A 22,146-nucleotide genomic window follows, 5' to 3' on the forward strand; every position below is an offset into this window, starting at 1 on the left:
GGTGGGGCACTAGGGGAAAGGGGTGCTCAGGAGGGGTTGCGTGCAGGTGTTGTGCTGTACATTCCATTACTAGAAACATGTGCAGTGAAAGCATAATGCAGGTTTTGGAATATAATTTTTCTTATTTTCCTGTATAATATTGACAAGCATCAGTAGTCTACCTGTTAAGGTGTCACCGTGTCCGTGGGTTAACATTGCTGCCTCGAGTTAGTTTACAGAAAGCGTGGCTGAACCTAAACTTGCGTCGATATAAAGGATTGGTGTCTCAAGCAGCTATGGAAAAATCGTATTCCTAATGTGTGGACAGCATTTTTCTTCAGAACCGATATCATGAGTTGTGCTGCAAATTTCTCTATATATTGCAATATGTTAATGTAATAAGGTTCTGCTGCATCCTAGAATTCTATTTTATTAATGTTAAAGAAATTTATCCCTTGATTATTATAGTGTCATATAAACTACTACTTTTTCAGTGGGCTGGTGGGAAATAGCACTCAGTTGAGCTTGTTGTTCAAGTCTTAACACTGCAAAACTCAGTAGATGCATAGAGCCAGAAGTATGATTAGACACCATGCCTCTTGTCTTTTTATGTCAAGCAACATGTAGGGGTAGGCCTTAAAAAGCTTAATTATAATGAAATGTATGTTAATGCAAGCTGAAGGCACAAATACACATAATTTACTTCCATTAGATGATTGGATGCTGTCATGAAGTGCAATGTCAGTTTAGTGTTCTTATAATCAATGGAAAGTATATTTTCAGTGATTGCATATTTCAGTATATACTTTATTATTTCTATTGATAAAGAAAAATTAAGTGAATTGGGTGGGTGTTCACGATCATGTATGCAAGTTCATTTTACAAAAGTTTAAAGTTGTTTCATACAAACATACAGCAGAAAAATCAGTTGTGTATGTGATGATGGAGACTTAAATATACTGATGCAGTGATTCATAATTTTATCATTCTCTAGACTATTTGCACCCTTTTTGGAAACCTGGGATTCAATTATCAGTCATGGCTGACTAGATCATTGCCCTTGGTTTGAATTTGGCCCAGGGTTGTTGGTGCACAGCCCACCCAGCTGTCAATTATCTTTTGAGGGTTGGTCAGTAAATGGGTATATACCTGAGGATACCTGGGGAAGGTAAACTGTGGTAGCCTGGATCTCAGAGTTGGCGACATGTCTTGGAGTACCGAGTTTACAACCATCCATTCTCACCTGGCATGGCCATGATCCCCCATCAGTGCTAGACATACTCAAAGATCTAAGAGGCAGTGCTGAGAATTGAGGTGGTGTACACCGATGGATGCACCCCTGACTGTATCTTTACCTTGGGGTTTGCTCTCTGATTCTTATACACTCGTTGTTGCCATAATTACCAGAATATTTCTGTAGTATAAAAGTATTTATGAAATTCAAGACTCCAAGGGGATATACATTTGTCTATCAGCTACTCGTATTTTTTGCATGTGTACTCCCCATTGATATGTTGATTGGTTTTAATATTTACTAGTAACTGTTAAATTAATTTAATCAAAAGCTGCTTTACATTAAGCAGCAGGTTTGATGGGAGGTACTGGTAAAACCAATAAATACTCAGCTCTCAGTAGGTAGCAAAGCTGCTTGAGAAAGTCATTAAATGCTTAGTAATACATAGCAGAGATCTGGTTGATTGAAGGATATTGCGTTCTTCTTTTGAGTGTTTCATACATAATTCATAATAGTAGTATGAGAAAGGCATTCTTATTATTTACTTTATTTGATGCTCTTTCATTATGTGCTCTACATTTCACATGTTTATTTGCTTGAGAATCATGAGGGTGTGATGAATGAGCAATGCTAAGATGCTCCTTTTATATCTTTTATCTCCATTGACTTGCATGATTTTTGACCAGCCACACAAAATGCCATTGTTACTATTATTATTATTATCATAATTTTTTCTGAGGTATGTTACCATTTTGCCCCCAAAATATTTTTTTCCCCTTGTGTGAACAGTTGTTGTTCCCACTCATAATTTTATTACTACTTTAATATCATACTTAAAAACATGGTAAAAGATCTGTGTAGATCAGTAAACCAACTAATGGGCTGGTATATTTTGAGAGGTATAAAAAGGTTGACATTCTTATGAATGGGATGCTTCAAGTGTCAGAAGAACTGTCAGTGTGGCCATGTGGTCTTCGGGGACTTGTCACAGCATCTTCACTTAGTGAGTTGGCTGGCTCACCATAACACACCTTGGACATCATGTACTTACCTCCCCAGCCTTGTGAGTACATGGTTCAACTATAAAGATAAACATGACGTTTTGGCACTGGCAAGCATTTTGTGCTTCTTACTACAATGACTCATAGGCGCATTAGTGCTGGTGTGCGAGTAATTATTGTCCCCTTCACATGTCATGGTGATGGGTTTTATAGTCAGAGCCACAGCATAGTGGTTGCTGAGGCTGACTTCCTTGATTACAATGATTTTCTCTTGAGCTTAAACATAGTTAGGTTATAATCTCTGCTGCAAAATTTCAATTCTTTATTTATATATGATGAATGAAATTCAGTGTGACAACTATGATATTTATTTTTTTCATACCATACTTTTATTTGCTGTTTCTACTTACAAGGCCTTCTTCCCTTTTAGGGTGTGGCCATGGCAATTGATTTTCATCTGTGCTTGACAAATAATTTCAGTCATATGATTAAACATCTGCAAGGCAACAGTTCAGAATGCTATGTCACCATCCAGAACTATCATTTATCAAGAAGTTGCAAATCCATAAGTTATGCTATTACATAGATTTAAGGAGAGGGACACCCTTTCCTTTCGGATTGAGAGTAACCAAAGATAACTCTGAGTGACTTTTACACAGCTATGGTGCAGGAGCTAGCATGCCTAGCTACAAATCTGCAAGCCCAGGTTTAAGTCCAGACCTGGGCAGTTAGCAAACAGCAATTTTTTGTTCCTACTAACCTAGTATGCTACATATTTATTCCCTTAGCTACATATTAACATGGATACATGTTCCACATGAATACTATTGCCAGGGGCATGTCCTCACTAGTTGTCTCCAATGGTTACGGTCCACCACTTGCTCTTCCACCAGCTGCCTCCTTGAAATCCTCCCTCAGTCTGTCCCTCCAGTGCAGCTTGGGTCTCCCTCGCCGGCGCCCGCCCTGCACCTCCATATCCATCACTCCTTCCCACGTAGTCTTCATCTCTTCTCTTCACTTGTCCGAACCACTGCAGTCTCCTCTCCTGCGCTTTTCCCGACGCTTCCACCACCTTCACCATACCTCGAATCCGGTCATTTTGTAGCCTATCTGCCCTCATCACCCCGCACATCCACCTCAACATCCTCATCTCTGTGACATCCAGCTTCCTTTCTTGCACCTTTTTCAATGCCCATGTCTCCGCTCCATACAACAACATTGGCCTCACTGCCGTCTTGTACCCCTTTCCTTTTATTCTAGCCCTCCCTCACTGCATCATTTTTCAAATAATGTTCTATGTGTTTGGCAGGCCTCATTATTTCTTTCAACCATATCAAACACATTTATTTATTTTGACAATTCCTATTACTGTTCGATGTATAAAGACATATTTCACATTTATAAATACCTTGTTTTTCAAAGTCTTACTGACTTAATCAGAAACATTATGCACATGTAGAAATATACTGTTTTTCGCCATATGCACCTTTCAGATTTCTAATATGACTGCTTGACAATATTGTATTACTCCAATCAGCTGCAGTATACATACAAGTCTGTTTTATTGTTCCATTCACTGTCCAAATTGGAGGGATTTTTAAAGAACCTTGAATGTATTATAATCGTACAGTCAAAGCAAAACTGCTTTTCCTATATCATTCTGTAAATGTTGCTATAATTTTTTCTCTGAATTCCAAGCTATGAATGGCAAATGCCATCTATGGACTGCAAATTGTATAACAATGATGCTTTAGATATAAGTTAATTTAGTACTACATTCATCACCATCATCTTCAGCAATTACTCGTCAAGTGCAGGAGAAAGGCATTTCTCAACATTGCCGCCTCCTTTTGTCTGATGTTAGTGTGTATACCTTATCCTGCTCTAGCAAATATTCTTTATATCATCTCTCCACCTTGTCCTCCATCAATCCTGACGTTTACAAATTCTGGGCTGCCACTCTTTTATTTTCGTCATTCATCATTTATCAGTTTTATGCATGATATGAGCTGCTCAAGTCCATTTTGTATTCTTAATAGTCATTGAAATTCCTTCAACTATTACGTATCTATTCCCCAAAACATATGCTCACTTCCTGTCTCTTAGTGCTACACTAAGCATTTTTAGTTAAGTGATGTGGACGTTACACACAGACATTCACACATTCACATTATGTTATAATATACACATTACATCTCTGTAAATCTTTTGTGAGGCGCCAAGTTTCTGAACCAGTTACTTTTCTCTTCAAGGAAAGTGGCAGGTTTGCTATTCATGATATTCCTATGTTTACCAGAATAGCCCTGTCTCATTCTGATTCTCTTTCTGACATATTTTTCATGAGCTGCATTTTCACTATAATTGTTCATCCTAGATAAGCATATTTCTTTAATCTCAAGTGTTTTGTCTCCAATCTGAAATCTTAAACTAAGCTGCGACACCCCCCTGTTGAGCCATTCAAAAGTGAATGACATACACTCACATACAGCCCAGACCTACTTCACAAAATAATTCCAGTTGTAGATCAAGGTCAACCCCTTCTCACCATCTCTTGCGCCAGTCAGGACAGTCAGGCCAAAGTTGAGTTTTGACCTGGAAGATGCACAGGAAATGGATAGTTTGAGAAAAATCATGCACACAATGGGTTAATTGAAGTGATTTTGCTTCTCTTGTGAAGTTTAACTGTTGCTGTGCTGTCTCTTTATGCATCTTCCAATGCCTTCATATACAATTCATCTATGCCCTGCTTCCTGATCGCCTAAATGGCTGCTGAAGTTTTAAACCCAGTTTGTTCTCTTGGCTGGCTTGAATCTAGTGTTGTACTTTTTCTGTTTGTGATCATTGTAAAAGATTTGGGTGTCAGGGGAGAAGACTAATTGGTTGGTAGATCTCTCCTGTTGCTTTATTTTGAATTATTACGATGGTGGCTTTTTTCCAGGCTCAGCAAGCATTTTGTGTGTATTTAAGCTAGTTAACTAATATGACTGCCTACAATTTTTATGAGGTTTTAAGTTAGGCCATCATGTGCTTTACCCCCTACTCCTTCCTTTCAAAGTTCTTCTTCATCCATGGTCCTCACCACCATCCTCCTGCTCACCTTTATCACTGCAGTTCAGTCTATAATTTTTCCACAACTCTTAATCTTCGTATGATACCTCCTCTATGCTTTTTGATACTGCCATTTGCATATTTTAGAGCATTCATCAAATATTTGTCATGTGCCCAGTTCTATATTGGCTGTTTTCTTTCTTTTGTCACTGTTTAGTTTCCTCACCCGTTGTTTGTGTATTTTAGACATTCTCATAATCCTGGACCATGTCTGATACCCAGCCACCCAAAGCTAAGCATCAACATTAGAGAGATGGAAAAAGTGAGAGTTAAAGTGACAAACCTGCTGTTGACATTGTTAGTGCCGTGAATGTCTTGCCAACCACTCTTCACACAATGCACCACAGTTGAACAGAAAAGCTCAACTTTTACCTAAGCATTCTGATGTCCTCATCACTCATATGCATTTAGTGGCTGCATGATGAAATTGAAGTGACTGTTAGTTTATATATGGATCCAGGGGTTGAGATGGCTATAGTTACTATCGAATGAAGTGACTGACTCCCAAATCATGTTCAGGCTAATTTACGCCGTAGTGTTTGTTATTGGTGCTAACAGCCGCAACACAGTGCAGTTTTTGCAATGAATTTTCTCCAGTTCTTTTGTAGATGTTTTCCTGTGAAAACAATGTCGACCTGAAATAGACATGTCATAAATAGACTAGTCAGGTCTTATAATTTTGTCTAATTAGAAATTTTGCTCTTCTGCACCATCGCTAATTCCCAACAACCAAAATCTAAGGGTCAACACACTAGAGAAGATAGTTAGAATAATTAGTGAAAGTGTCAAGCTTGTTGTTGACATGGCTGTGTCTGAATCTCCTTGGTCTGGAGTCTCCAACATGTTTGTGAGGAATTCCCTTCAGCTGAAGAAGATGGCTTAACTTTTACTAAACCCTTAAAGTGCGGGTGTCGACAATAGTCGACAAGCCATTTTTTCACTTGGCGAACTGTCAAATTTAATTTGTTTGTGGTGAAGTAGAGTAAGCATGTCGTTTTCTATGAAACAATATCCAACCATGCTCCCTGAACTAATTATTGGTCAGTGTATGCCTTGTGTTAGCTTTGAGAAGATGTCCACTAGACATATCACCTCTTCTCACCTTCCAGTGAATTTCATCCACAAGATGGGGACCCTTTGACATCAGTACCCATCAAGGGCATCAGGAAGGCCTGGAAGTAAATTTTTTTTGGGGGGGGGCGTGTTTCACATAAACTATAAAAAAGTTATGCTTTTTATTATTAAATCATAGAAGGGAAGTCCACTAGGTGTGGAAAACTGTCTATAATAATGCGTTTTCAGTGATCCTATTCAGTATTCCGTACTCGCCCTACCTATGGTCATATAGACTTTAAATTAATGTCAAAAGAGAGGTAAGGGTATGTACTTTACAATGATACTTCATTCTGTAACGTGGGTTAAGTAGGAGTGAAGGTATGCAAGGTTGAAGTGAGATATGTTTTTGTCAAAATATGCCTGCGTGGGAGGACAGGCACGGCAAAACAAGCTCGTGCTTTAAGGGTTAAGCATTCTGATGTCCTTATCACTCGTATGTAAAGTGATTGAATAATGAAATTGGAGCGACTGAGAGATGGCCTGAAGTCAAGACAGCTGGAGGATTTTCACCTCAGTGCTTGCTTATTGTCTTAACAGCCATAACACACTGCAAATTTTGCTCTAAATTTGCTCTAGTGTTTTCATAGCTGTTTGCTGGTAAAAAAACTATGTCCACATGAAAAGTATCATACTATACTTAGAAATAAATAGTGTCACTGAAGTCAACCACTCAGGTATGCTGAAGTCGTGTTATTTTAAGGGTCCATTTGTTGTCTTCATTTTTTTCTGAGGGGGCATATGCTAGAATTGTGTGTGGCTTTAGTGCTCATCTCCGTCCCATTGGCCGTAGAGCTTGTGGTGGGTAAAAACTCATTACCCCCCAAGTTTCCCCAGGTACCTGTTTAATAACTTGCCCATAAAGGAGAATAGACAGATGGGTGGGCTGCACCCCAACCCAGGCTCGCAAATTTGTAGCTAAGCATGGAAATCACTACACCACAGACACTCTCAAGAAATTTACACATGGGTCATTGTTTATTTTTTGTGTCGGACTGTTTTGAGTGTATGGTTAGACATGAAATTGTCTGCAAGTGACTCATATTTTTCTACATTGTTGGGTCTGACCGTTGTTAGGGTTCAGTGAGAGGCAGGTGGGTCTAGTTTTCCCATGGTTTGCCTCATTGTCTGATTGTTGTCAGTTTTCATATAAGATTTAATTCTCCAAGGAGAGGACCATTCTGTCACAATTCATAGGTTGCTGGGCCATGATAAAGACAAAACACTGTTCCAAATTTCCCCTAATAACAATCACCCCAGCCCGCACTTACACTCCCCACGTGAGGCATCAATGCCCTACATACCCTGTATGTTATGTAGATTTTTTCAGTTTTTTTAGTAGTTTTGCACTTCTTTTTCCTCGCTTAACTGTAAATTAGGTGGATATGACCTTCATGCTGCCTCTCATGGTTTTCCAACTTTCTTGAAGGATAGTAGAAGTCATACTGTACAACACCAGAGTTGTTCGTAAGTTAGGAAAGGAGATATGGGCACATTAATAAAACAATTTAAACACAAAAGTAGAACATGAAATCCCTGAAAGTGGTGTGTAGGGAGAGGGTGGCTGAGATTCCTTTGGAACCAGGAAGGAGACTTGGAATCCTACAAAGGGCAGATAAAGTGTGGAGAGAGCCAAGCAGGGGGGAAGGAGGGTGAACTGCTCAGCCTAAAGATAACCTTCACCTTTTCTACACTCTTTTATTCACCGTATTTGACTGCTTATAAGATACATGGGCTTATAAGACACATTTCAATTTGGGCAGGCATTTAAAAAAAATACATTAATGAACTGGTTTAAACTAATGTCATGGGAAGGGTTTACGCCTGACATTTGTAGCCCTCCCCACTATCAGGTAATTTTTAAAGTTTCATATGTATTCAGATCCTTATTAAATCCCAATATTTTACATTTAAAAACCTTTATATTTGCTGTGACCCATCAGAACTGGTCATTCTGAGAGACTCAAAGAGTCCTGCTTTGAGATGTAAACAAATATGGTGTAGACAGCGATGTTGTCAGAGAGTTAACGGGTATAAAGTTTGTTATACGTCATATTTTTTCATTATCATTCTACATCGTAATTCTGATCATTGACTGTCATTTCTACATCGTAATTATAATCATTGTTACTGGTGACTGGTGTTATTTTTTATGAAGTACTGGTAAGTACTGTACTGTTGTACATTGTTACTTTAAAAAAGTTGCTATTGTTGGTGTAGAAGCGATCGCCACCTTGTAAACATTAGCGGAGATGTTTGCTGTTTAATTTGAGGGCCACTAGAGCACTGAAACTTCAGTAACCCAAACCTGACCCTTGACCTTATAAGATGCAGGGTGATTTTCTGGGACAGTTTTGGGGAAAAAAGTGCATCTTATAAGTCATTTCTCATGGGTTCTGGACGAGACGAGTGGAGGACAGTGTTGCATGCACAGAGGTACGCCGTACCGGGAAGAGATATACAGCCATCTACAGCTGGTACGCAGGGGTATGCTTTTGAAGACAGTACCGGCAAGAATGTAATCTTACTTTCACCCCTGTTTATAAAGTGGACTGAGACTAGTGTTGCCAACCTGCCACCCTTTCCTTAAAATACGGAATGCCATTTGTTCCGTACTTGGCTGTCTGAATGGTTAAGCAGATAAAATTCAGTACTTTTAAACTGTAGTGAGTGCATTTTTCGGTGAACCACAAAACCAGTCCATAAAATTATGTTTGTCAAGGTTTGTCCTGAAATACTACATGTAAAACACGCACCGTAACATCCCTCCCCCCTTCCTCCTGCCTTCACCAGCAGTGTCTGTCTGTCATGGCAGGCCAGAGAAATTTTAGGGTTGCCACCAGTTCCTTAAATTATGGATTCATTCTATATTGGAGAATGGGATGTTGCGGTCCTTATTTTTTAGCTCAAGGTGGCAACCCTAACTGAGACTATTCCCATTTTTCTCCTTGAGCACTCTCGACTAGCGGCGAACAAAGGGAACCTACGTTCACGTCTTCGACTTGTACAAAAAAACACGCCAGTCCTCGTCGAAAGACCGACTTGGTTGTCTAGGCTGACGTCAGCTGATACGAGTCGGTCTATCAGCATCCTCCCCTCCCATTCATGAGCCATCACCCGGCAAGGGTCTGTGGTCATCCCTCGGAGGGACGTACATGTTTGACCCCGACAGCCTCCATATAGCCAGTGTCCCCACCCTTGAGGTGGCGACAAATTTAAAAAACAAAGACTTGTACAAACAGGATGCTGATATTCCAAGTCACTGCTTGTAAACCAAGGCATGTTTTGTGATTTTTCTTTGCTCGTAAATCAAAACACTCGCTAACTAAGGCACTCGTAAACCAAGGTTTGACTGTATTCCAAAACCTTGTCCATTTTTTCATGACATTCTTCTTTTGCATCAACCAAATCTATATTGCTCATGCACATTCATTCATCTTGCGCTAAATCAGCTTTCTCAAAGTTTGACATTCTGTATCTTATTTTTATTTTTTTCCCAGTTAATTAGTATATACAAGGGCCATGTCTGCCCTGTGTGGAGTATTCATCTTGTGTGTGGGGGTTCCACTCACACAGCTCTTGTAGATGGAGTAGTCAAATGCTTTTCATCTCATCAGCTTGGATCCCCTCCTCATTCTTGCTGTCTACCCCCTTCAATTCTGCCAAATTGTTACTCCTCTGAACTTCCTAACTGTATGGTTCCACCACTCCCTTGGTTCACACAAGTCCTCATGCTGTTCATACCCTTAATACAAGAATTTACCTGTACCTTCATTCTTGCTTGTAAACTCAGAAACAGTCTTCCTTCATTTGTATTTCCTTCTTTCTACTCCTTGTATTTTTTCAAGAGAGGAGTATCAAGACACTTCTTCAACTGAATTTGACCCTGTCCTATTGTATTCTGGTTGTGGGAGTAGTGCTAAATTGGGCTTTTCTATCTCTGTTTTGTCCATTAGCTGGCTCCCTAATCGTAAAAAATATTGATATCCAGTTTTCTCATCATCATTTCATCGACGCCTGCTCCTAGGAGCTCCCACCAGGGGATGGCCACGGCAGAAGAGCTTCCACCTTTCTCTATCCAGACACTCCCTCCTTGCCTGCTCAAAGTTTCTCAAAGATCTTTCCCCCCTCTTCCCAACGTACTCTCCATTTCACTGGAGGTCGTCCTCTAGCATTCCCTCCCTCTATCTCACACACATACACCCTTTTGGTCATCTTGCTCTCCTCCATTCGCTCCATGTGGCCAAACCACTTTAAGGTCTGTCGCTTCACTTCTTCCACCACTCCACACTTCTTCCCTTCACCCCTGTGACACATTCCAAAATGCTCGTACACATTTTCATTACTCATTCCATCCATTCTACTCACACCACAAGCACTCCTCAAATAACTCATTTCCACTGCCTGCACTCTAGACCTCTGACTTTCATTCCAGGCCCACGTTTCACTTGCATATGTAAGGGTTGGTACTATTATTGTATTTCTCCAATTCCTCTTTACCTCCATACTCACACTTCTGCCATTCATGATTCGGTCCAAAGACCCTACCACCCTTCTTCCTTGCAGTGCCCTTTCTCTTATCTCTCCCTCCATACCACCATACTTACACAACTGATCCAAGGTACTTAAACTCATTGACCTCCTCCATTTCTTCACCATTCAAAATTATTTTGCATTCTTTTTCACATTCAATTCCCACTACATATGGGCATACAAAATCTACAACCTTACTTCTACTTTGCTCACAAACCATCACTTTACTTTTGTTGACATTTACTTTCAGCTTTCTCCTATAATGGACACTATCAAAAACACTGACTGAATTTTGTAGGTCACTTTCATTTTTTGCAATGGGCACCGTGTCATCAGCAAACCGTATCAAATTCAGTACCCACTTCCTTCTCTCATCGAACAGTCTTACTCCAACTTCTCCAACTTTGCCCTTCATTTCTCTAATGACACCATCCATATAAATATTGCATAACCATGGTGACATGATGCACCCTTGTCTTAAGCCCACTTTCATCTCAAAATGTTCACTTGTTTCTCCAGTAATTTTGACACATGCAGATGCATCCTCATAGAAAGACTTTAATGCACTAAGCAGTTTTCCTCCCACATCATAAATCTTTAAAACATCCCACAATGCAATCCAATCGACTCTCTCATAAGCTTTTTCCAAATCCGTGAAGGCAGCGTATAGTTTCTTTCCTTTTGCTATTCTCCAGTTAACCAAACAACCACAATTTGTTAGGTTTGTTCTCCACATCACAAGCTCCACTCGTATTGCCTGTCTCAGTTGTTTGGATCCTCAGCCAATGATTCATCCCACTGTCATGATGCAGAGCTACATTAATGTTGGAATAGTTATTACAATATGTTTAATTCCTCGCTCATTGTTTTTCCTTGCCTGCATAGCTCATTCTTGTGTTTCTCCATTTATCCATGTTTTCTATGACTCCATTAATTAAATGTAACTGACACTTGCAGCTCTTTTACCAGCAGTTTCTTTGTTATCCCAGTGAGTATGTTGAAGGAAATGTAGATTACATATGGCAGGTCTCCTCATTAACTGGTCTTTGTAATCTACAGCACCCAACAAACTTCTTTGTGATTTCACTTTTATGTCACCTCATTTTCTTGGAATGTTTGGTCTTGTCCAGTCACCTAGTATTTTCTCTTCCCTGCAAGCTACATTGAATGTCACTTGCAGTGAATCAATGAAAGTTTTTTATTGCAGTATCTTGGCTGTAGTTCCATGTACATCTGATACCTCTGTGTGCTTCAGACTTGTAATTGCTTTTCGATTTTCCTGAAATATTTTCTGGTTCCTAACTTCCTGCAGGTATCACTTTGCATTCACCAATTGAAGCTTCTCATTCTTCATATTTCTTGTCTTGATACTTGTTTTTGAACACAGCTACTGATGCACAAATCTAATTCAAAACAAGTTTTATATATTTATACTTTATGCTCTCTTCCATCCATACTCAGTGCAATGTGTGACATAGTATTTCCCTTTCATCAACACTTTGGCCAACATGTCCCTGCAGCCCAGACTACTTACAAACATCTGCTTCTTGACAAATCACATTTCATTTGTACTTAATGTATCCTGACATCCATTAATCTGAGTATCTATAGGCATCATCTTTTCATCTGTTGAAACAGCAGCATCCATGTATATTAACTCCAATAATACAATATTTTTTGCTCTTGTACTATTTCTGCCTTAAATCCAGTCTCATGAACTCTCTTTTTCACAGGTACTGGAGAATCAGGCAAATCAACATTTATCAAACAGATGCGTATTATCCATGGTGCTGGTTACAGCGATGAAGACAAGCGAGGGTTTATTAAGCTGGTCTTCCAGAATATCTTCATGGCAATGCAGTCTATGATCAGAGCCATGGATCTTCTTCAAATATCTTATGGAGATTCAGCAAATATTGTAAGTATTACTTTAGATATTTGAATTGTATATAATATGTGAGGAAATAGATAGAAATAAGTATAGGTATTGGATGATGAGGAAGCTTGAGGAGCTTGCAGAGTAGCTCGGTGAAAAGATGGAGCAGCTGAAGGTGGCGGAAGCAATCAAAGTAGAATATATTGGAAGCTGGAAAAGATGTGTGGTGAAAAATTAGGCACAAAAGCGAGAAAGAGATAAACATGGTGGTGGAATGAAGGAGCCCAAGAAAATATAGCGAAAAAAAAAAAAATGCATATAAAGAATGGCAGAGATCACAGGAAAAAGACAAAAGGAGAGTTAAAAAAAATAAGGCTGAGAAGCAAATAGCTATAGCAAAGTAGGAAGCATGGGAAATGTTGAGTAGAGACCTGGCCACAGCAGAGGGAAGACAGAAGATGTTTAAGGTGGCAAAGAGAAACACCAAGATAGATGTAGTGGGCATGATCTTCACATAAGATGAAGACGGTGACAGCTAAACAGATGATGATGTTGGGGAGGAGCGGAAGAGATGTTTCCACACGTTATTAAATGAAGAGAACAACTACAACTTAAGAGGTGAATGCAGTGGAAGGTCCTCTAGACAAGGTGATAGAAGCAGAGGTGGAAAAGGCCCTGAAAACAATGAAAAACAACAGTGCACCCAGACCATCAGGCATGACTGGTGACATGCTGAAGAAAGCTGGAGAACGGGGAGTAAAGAAACTGACTCCTACCTACCAAAAGATTGTCTATGGAGAGAGAACTCCATTGGAGTGCAGAGACAATCTGACCATACCACTGTACAAAGGAAAGGGAGGTGCTCTGCAGTGTGGAAAATTTTGAGACAGGACGAAGATCCGGGAGAGTACTGGATGCAAGTTTGCAGAACATTGAACATATGCACCATAGATGACTCAGTCTGGTTTCAGGACCAAATGACTGACCACATGCAATAAAGTAATGAGACAGATGCAGAAGTATGGAGACAAGAAGAGTTGACATAGACCTGGAGAAGGCTTTTGACAAGGTTCCAGTGAGTGCATTATAGTGGGCTCTTGAGGAGACAAAAGGTACCAGAAAGGTTGATAAACTCAGTGATGGCCTTGTATAAAAAAGATTGATCTAAGTGAGAGTAGTGGCTGAAATAAAATGATTTTAATATTGGAGTGGGGGTTCTTCAGGGCTCTGCTTTGAACCCCTTACAGTTTATTGTGGTGATGAAGAAGACTATGAAAGAGTGGAGAAAGGGAGATCTTGGGAACTGTTGTATGCAGACAGCTTAGTGTCAAGACAAAAGGTGAGATATTGAGAGAGTGGAAGCACAGAGGATTGAAGGTGAACATGGACAAGGCAAAGATGATAATCACTAGCAAGAAAATGACAGACAACTTTCAAGTAGGAAGGTTGCCATGTAGTGTTTGTGGAAGGGGTGTTGGAATCAACTCAGTTCTGTGTGCTGTGTGATCAGTAATGTCACAAGAGAAGCTACAAACTCAGAAACGTAAATCGAGTGGTGAACTTTAGGTCTTCTGTGTGTGTAAGAAAAATAAGGGAGATTGTGTAGAATCAGAAAGATACCAGGTACCCTAGAAGTGGTCAGAGGTGTGATCAGAGTGGTGAAACATTGCTACCCTGGAGATATGTTGTACAGCAAGAGTGGAGTGATCAGCCCTGACAAGAATGGTAATAGTGTGGAAAAAGTAAAGAGATATGACTGGCCTGTTAACAAATAGGGCCATCCCATTGAAATGTAGACACGAGGTTTATGGAGTATGCATAAGATAGTTTTTATATGGAACAGAAACTTGGGCCTTGACTACAAAGCTAGAGCATGTTCTGATGATCTGTGACAAGAATGTGGAGATATATGACCAATATCAACTGGTGAGATTATGTATTGAGCGAAGAAGTGGCCCAGAAGTATGAAGTTTAAGAGCTGAGCAGTGTACTAAAAGACAGAAGTTTGCAGTGGTTCCATCATGTGAGGTGAAGGTAGGATGGGCCACTGGTGAGAGGTGTAAATATTGATGTAGAAGGCCACGGACCACCAGGAAGACCAAAGAAGTCGTGGAAGAGGTGCACTGATGAAGACCCAACTAAACTGGGAATGGAGGAAGCAGCTTTTTACCTAACAAGATGGAGAAAAGTCATCGAACATCTAATGCCTTGAAAAAGCAACAATTGACCTAAAAATCAAATAAATAAATAAACACTGGACAAATTTCTGGATGAGTGATAATCCACTCCAGCCATTTTCTCTATTAGTAAGTCAATAGGTAATAATGCAGAATCTTTGAAATAAATGGAATTAGTCTTCATTTGATGGATTTTTCTCGGAGTTAAATGTTTTAAAGATATGGCTCAATTGAGTCCACTAAATTAATTGTCAAAAATAGTGATTTGCACAAAATGATATAGGATGTTAAACTGAATTATAGAAATGTTTTTGATTTGCCAATGGAACCTCTTACAAGGCTGAAATATTTGTTTTTTGTTTACCAGTCTCATTTTTTATTATCTGAGATGACCTTGACCTCATTATAATTTTCATTGATTTGCATACTGCCCCACTATTGGCTGCTTTCAATACCAGGAGTTGAGCAAACTGTGAACTTAATGTATTGTGGAATGGTCACAATGAAAAGGCCAAAACTGGAATAAGTAGCAACTGTGTGTCCCCTCATAAAATGAAACTCATAAACTAGAGAAATACAAAGCTCATCAACAAAAATGGCTTCAAGTTTGACCAGCGTAACAAAAGGAACGACGAAGGAAATCATCTACCAACATTAGAGGAGAGAAGAGAAAGAGGAGACTTGATAACAATACATAAACTAATAAATATGGAGGAGGTAGACAGAGGAAACCTGGATGTGCAGAGAGAAGGGGGAGCACAAGAACAATCTGTGGAAGATCTCATAGCTTGTTATCTTTACAGTGGTTTTCTGTGTGATAGGTTTTAAGGAACACAACCCAATTGAATTTTGAGGGTCACATATTCCAAGCTTTGTATTTATCTTTTTAGCATTATTTATGTGTATATGATCATGCAGCCTGAATAAATCTGAATATAGTTGCAGGTGTGCCAGACACCATGGGTATGGATCTTTTACTGGCACAATATTAAATTGAGTAGGGAGTGAATACAAAATATTTCAAGAATAAGTATTTATCATTGGCTTTCTTGTAGGTTACCTCCAACACTATAGGAGTCTAAGGATTCTGTGTTGTCATCCTTGTAAACAAAGTTCTGAAGTAATTATTTAGCAGTTTTCAGATTTTTGGCTAAATCAAATTTTCATCATTTGATGCACATTTTTATATAGTTGCCTTTGTCATTCAAAGTCTTAAATGTTGTAAGATTATTCTTTGTATCATAAGCCAAATGAAAAAATTGTTTTTTCTCCCAAAAAGTAGGAAAAATGCTTGGCAGTTTGTTTATGGTGAAGATATGCAAAATTGTCTCTGAGCATTATTGTAAGACTAGCTGTACTCATTTTATTTCATAGTATTTAAAGTTCTTTCTATGAATTATGTAGCCTCAATATTTGTTTCAATTTTTACAGGAACATGCAGATTTGGTACGGTCAGTGGACTACGAGTCTGTCACCACATTTGAGGAGCCATATGTGACAGCCATGAAGTCCTTGTGGCAGGACACGGGAATCCAGCACTGCTATGATCGGCGCAGAGAATACCAGCTCACAGACTCGGCAAAATAGTATGTTTCTCATGGTCTGCCCCACCAGGACTTGATTGATCAGTACCCTTTGATTTGCCTCAAGTACAAAGCTGTATTACAGACAGTAGAGTAGCTGAAGTTTTTCATTAAAGAAACTCATTGTCAAGACTTTGAAGTAGCTTGTATTTTGACATTTGTTATGATTTAGATAAAATACATTAACCATTAAAAAGTAGCACATGTTGGAAGTTAGCATCAGCAGTTTTTATTGAACTTGATGTGACACCTTGTCAATATTGCCATTACCATAACCATTACTATCATCTTTAGTATCAATAGTTACTATAGTCACTTTAAATTTTAGTTCCCATAGATTTTAATGATTTTATTTACAAAATTATTTCATTTTATGTGTGCTAGTTTGGGGTGCAGTCATCATGGTGTGGATGATACACATTATTTAGGAGTATTTTGTCAGATGAGTAAATATAGATGTATCACTTAGGAAATACTACTCATAATTAAGATATTTCCATATCAGAGTACCTTCCAGGGCTGCAGAGGGTAAACTATCCAAGGAAGTTCTGTTAGACTTGAGCTTGATTTTCAAAAAACAAAATCAAACCTTCACAGTTGAGTTAACACCAGCTTTTTTATGTAGCACTTTAGATACTTACAGAAGGCTTGGTAATGATTTAATAATACACTTGTGTTACTTTATAATACAGTTTCTAGGTTATTGAAAATCAAATGTCTATTGTGTATGTAATTCACCATGGTCTAACCATGAAATGGAGTTGCCAGTACCCTCTCCAACTGAGGTCAACCCATAAGTGTCAGATCTCAGGGTTTAGCTGAAATCTCACACCCACTCCCAACTCCCAACTGATACCCGGTGTTCATTCACTGTTGGGTAGATGGGGGGCACAGATTAAAGGAGACTGCCAATCCATCTCCACTCCACTTGGGAATCGAACCTGGGACCTCTTGGTTGTGAAGCGAGCACACTTACCACTGTGTGCGCATGAGTGTGTGCGTACATGTGTTTGTATGTGTGTGTGTGTGTGTGTGTGTAATTCACTCATGATCACTCACTCATGGTCTAATCTCGTCCTGAATGCTTATTCACTAGCCAGCATTCTTCCGGAGAGAGCTTTAGGGCTTATTAGCCAATCTATAAGCAAAGCAGGGACCTCACACGTCACACACACACATCCCCCTTGCTGAAGGGGGAACAGTAACCACTCCTTGTCAGTAGAGAAATCTTTTTGCTTGAACCAGACCAGAACCTCAGCACACCGAGATAGCAAACTGAGCACAAAGACTAATAAATGGAAGCATTTAATTTTTCATGGCTAATAATGAAGCAGAAGTCTTCCATTATGCAGATTTTATAAATCATTCGGGATCTATTGTGGTGCAGAAAACTTCCATTATGCAAATTTTCTAAATCATTCATGATCCATAATGGAGCAGAAAACTTCCATTATGCAAATTTTCTAAATCATTCATGATCTATTAAGAATTTTAAAATTGTGGTAATTAGCAGCATAGTTACTTGTCCTGCACAGTACACGTTGTATTACAATATATTCTATTGGCATTTACCAACTACGATGTTATTGGGCATCAGAGCTATTGAAAGTTAGATTTTACTCAGTTACAGAGTTTTTTTGTGTATGTCTGCACAAATTTCCATCTAACCTTTGTTTCAGGGAATTGGTATTCTGTAAACATACAACAAACACACAAACACATTCACACAAACCTCTTGAGCAGGTTTAGTTGATTTTTTCCACAGCAGGCAGATCAGACTACCAGCCACCGTCACTGCAGCCCCCACCGATCAAAATTATGTGTGTGCTACTGACTATTCTACATCCTCTTGTTTTTTTCATCATTGATGTATGTTTAATAAGGAACCATTTTGGTGTTTAAGCAAGGTATAGTCCAGCTTCTCGGTGTTGTCTGATACATTGCACCCTCCATTGACCAAATGAAATGCACAGCAGTTGCTGATAGGTGATGAACACAGATGTCTAGGTGCTGCAAGAGGTCTTTCCCTCCCCCTACATGCCACTCACTGTGACAAATGCTTTTCACTAAAAGTGCATTATTTTAGTTGTCTAATTGAGCATCCTGTTATTTTGTTTATTCTTATTCCTATGAATGTGTTTTGTTTCTCTTTTGTTTCCTTAAATATTCTCCAGTTCTCTGGGAATATTCTCTTCAACTACTATGAATTATTTTATCTTTATTTATATTGTGGTATCCTTTATTGATTGAATACTACTTAAAAGAATGCATAGGTTTTCCTTTATTTATGCTTTGTATTGTATTTCTTGTAGTTGTAATGCTATTTATATCCTTGAAAACTTACTTTAGTAGCTAAATTATCTTTATATCCCAACAGCTATTTATCAGCTTTAGACCGCATAGCTGCCAAGGACTATGTTTCCACACTACAAGACATTCTAAGAGTGAGAGCACCCACAACAGGCATTATAGAGTATCCCTTTGACCTAGAAGAAATCAGATTTAGGTATGTTCTACTGGAGGGTGTTGTACATGTGGCCTGAGTGGTAGGTAGCATACACACATGGCTACTGAAACCTTGTTGATTCCTTTATCCTGCTGCTGTGCACTTCATTTACTGTGTCCGTTGATTAAGGCCAGGCTTTATTTTCAGCATTCATTTTGAAGGTCTCAACAAGGTATCAGTATTTTTTCACTGATGCTCATCGCCATCCATCATTGCACACTCTCAAGTGAACACCGACAAAGAAACTTATTTTTCTCTTGCAGTTATCTTGATGATTTGGAGCGTATCATAGCATCGGACTTCTTACCGACCGAGCAGGATATTCTTAGGGCTCGAGTACCAACCACTGGGATCATTGAGTACCCCTTTGATCTGGACTCAATCATCTTTAGGTATCAGACAATCTTGAATTCATAGGCCCTCCCTTGTTGGCCAGAGCAGAGTAGCTAGACCCCAGTGCCATAGAGTTTTATTCCAGTGTCATTACTATTACCCAACATGTGGAGGTAGTCCCTTTCTGTCCCTCTTATGAACAGTTCTATGATTGTTGTATATTAGCATTGTAATTACAACACTCCATGTCTCCCACAATTGCAGTTACAAACACTTTCCCACTGTTTTCCCACTGAGAGTGCTATTGACAGTACTTTCTTATCCCCTCCAGTCAGTGTTTCCTTCCTTGACCATGTGTCATATAGGTATTAGCCTGACCCTCTCCTCCCTGAGGCTCATAGGTTCTCAGGAACCTGTTATTGTCCTCAAGAGATTTGATCCAAATTAGATTCCCTCTCAACCACCGGAATCATTTGTGATGTAGACTGAAAGGAAGCATTTGGTTTCATATGGTTGTAAAATGCTAATGAATGTCTATAAATTCTTCAATGTATTATGTTGCAAAACATAAGATGCTTCCTGACTGTATGTAACTGCATGATTGTGTGGGAATACACCTTATATTTAGTCATTAACACTTCAGTTTCATGGCTTGCTTTGCTATTTATACAGTGGTCAATTTCATTTTTATTTCAATTTCTGTGTGTGTATATATATATATATATATATGTACACATATATATATATATATACATATATATACATATATACATATATATACATATATACATATATATACATATATATACATATATACACATATATATATATATATATATATATATATATATATATATATATATATATATATATATATCTATCTATATATATATATATATATATATATATATATATATATATATATATATATATATATATATATATATATGAGGCATCTAGTGCTGAAGGGGCGAACAAGCCAATTACTTTGTTTTGAGCTAAAGGCCTTCAAAGTCAAGCATAGCAAAAACACAATGAAAAACACATAGCAATATCACCATACATCAGTAGAAAGTTTTAAGCTAGACAAATTCGATGGAATCCGTGTTTGTGTGAAATTGCGTTAATTATTAAAAAAAACGCAAACAAACACGTGTTTTTTTTTTATTTTTTAATTTTTTTTATTATTATTAATGTATGTTTATTATTCAGTTTAATCCAAACTCTGAAAATTAGGAGAACATGATGTAACTAAGAGGCAGTTCAAATTTCAAAACAAAATTTCCATATTTAGGTATTTTATGAGATTTACTAGTGCTTTTCGCCCTTAGAGCCCTGATACAGCCGACTTCATACACTCTGCAGACAGGCAAAAACACACTACCCTCACCACCCTTCTACTGGACCATAGAGACAGTTTTCCCATTTTCACGTTCACAGAGGGTTGCACAGTGCTTCTATTTTGCGGAAATAGGCAAAAACTCAAAATCCCTTGTGGTGGCGTATTCATCCCTCGAGCTCTAGACGCCTCATATATATATATATATATATATATATATATATATATATATATATATATATATATATATATATATATATATATATATATATATATATATATATATATATATATATATATATATATATATATATATATATATATATATATATATATATATATATATATATATATATATATATATATATATATATATATATATATTTATATATATATATATATATATATATATATATATATATATATATATATATATATATATATATATATATATATATATATATATATATATATATATATATATATATATATATATATATATATATATATGTGGATTATTAGATTGATGTGTCACTGAAGTGTAATTCAAGTGTTTGTCTCCACTCTTTGTTTCAACACAAACCATTACATTTATTTTCCCTGAAGCCTGCAGGAGTTACTTATAGTCTGCAGTCTTTGTGAAATGTTACAAAAACACTACATGTTTCCTCACCCTTCATTCTCTTCATGTTTTTTTTTAATTTATGTATGTTTCTACCAAGTCTAACCTATGTAAATGTTGGCAGTATTGGCAGTTGTAGTAGTCACTTCCCACTTATCCTCCTTGTACAGTATTGAATGTAGAGTAGATATCTTTTTATCTGTGATTATTCTAGTGAAATTAATTATTTTTATAATGTGATAAGAAATGGTGCATTCATATCAACTTATTCAAAAAATATGAAAGCCAACCTGATAGCATGGTATTACTGATTTTTTTTTTTTTTTTTTTTTTTTTTTTTCAGTCACTTCTACTTATGAACCCAGATTCAGGTCTCTTTTGATGCTTTGATATATTGTTTGAATTTTCAGAAAAAAGGCAGTGCACTTTAAGGATTATCTATTTTCTTTATCTTGCATCAGTTTTTAAGAAACTGAGGAGGAAAATGGATTTATATAGATAGACTCATGCTCTTTTTAGCTGGCCATCAAAATTTTGAAAATACGATAATTGGCTGTGCTTTGCAGAAAGACAATTTTATTGGATATTTGCTTGAGTTATAAGCACCTCAGGTTCACCCCAGTAGTGGCTTTGTTTTATGGAATGCAGGTATTAGTGCTTAGTAATTCATGAGACTGTCCACTCATTCAGAAAATAGTTATTACATAGAGTATTTTCTGGTATATGAGGAGCAGAAATACAA

General features: G+C 37.9%; 1 protein-coding gene across 5 annotated transcripts in view; it reads left to right on the plus strand.

Annotated features, from left to right (window-relative positions):
- Nucleotides 1-22,146, plus strand: part of LOC127004144 (guanine nucleotide-binding protein G(q) subunit alpha) — a 36,826-nt gene that overhangs the window by 1,502 nt on the left and 13,178 nt on the right. For 3 of the 5 annotated variants that reach the window (XM_050871567.1, XM_050871568.1, XM_050871566.1), the window contains exons 2-5: nt 12,702-12,886; nt 16,453-16,607; nt 18,982-19,110; nt 19,374-19,502. In XM_050871567.1, coding sequence (XP_050727524.1) covers nt 12,702-12,886; nt 16,453-16,607; nt 18,982-19,110; nt 19,374-19,502 — 598 coding nt within the window. The remainder of the gene's footprint in view (nt 1-12,701; nt 12,887-16,452; nt 16,608-18,981; nt 19,111-19,373; nt 19,503-22,146) is intronic. The other 2 variants (XM_050871569.1, XM_050871570.1) reach the window with 2 other exon arrangements.

Source organism: Eriocheir sinensis, chromosome 27, assembly GCF_024679095.1.
Source record: "Eriocheir sinensis breed Jianghai 21 chromosome 27, ASM2467909v1, whole genome shotgun sequence".
In the NCBI taxonomy this organism is placed as follows: domain Eukaryota; kingdom Metazoa; phylum Arthropoda; class Malacostraca; order Decapoda; family Varunidae; genus Eriocheir; species Eriocheir sinensis.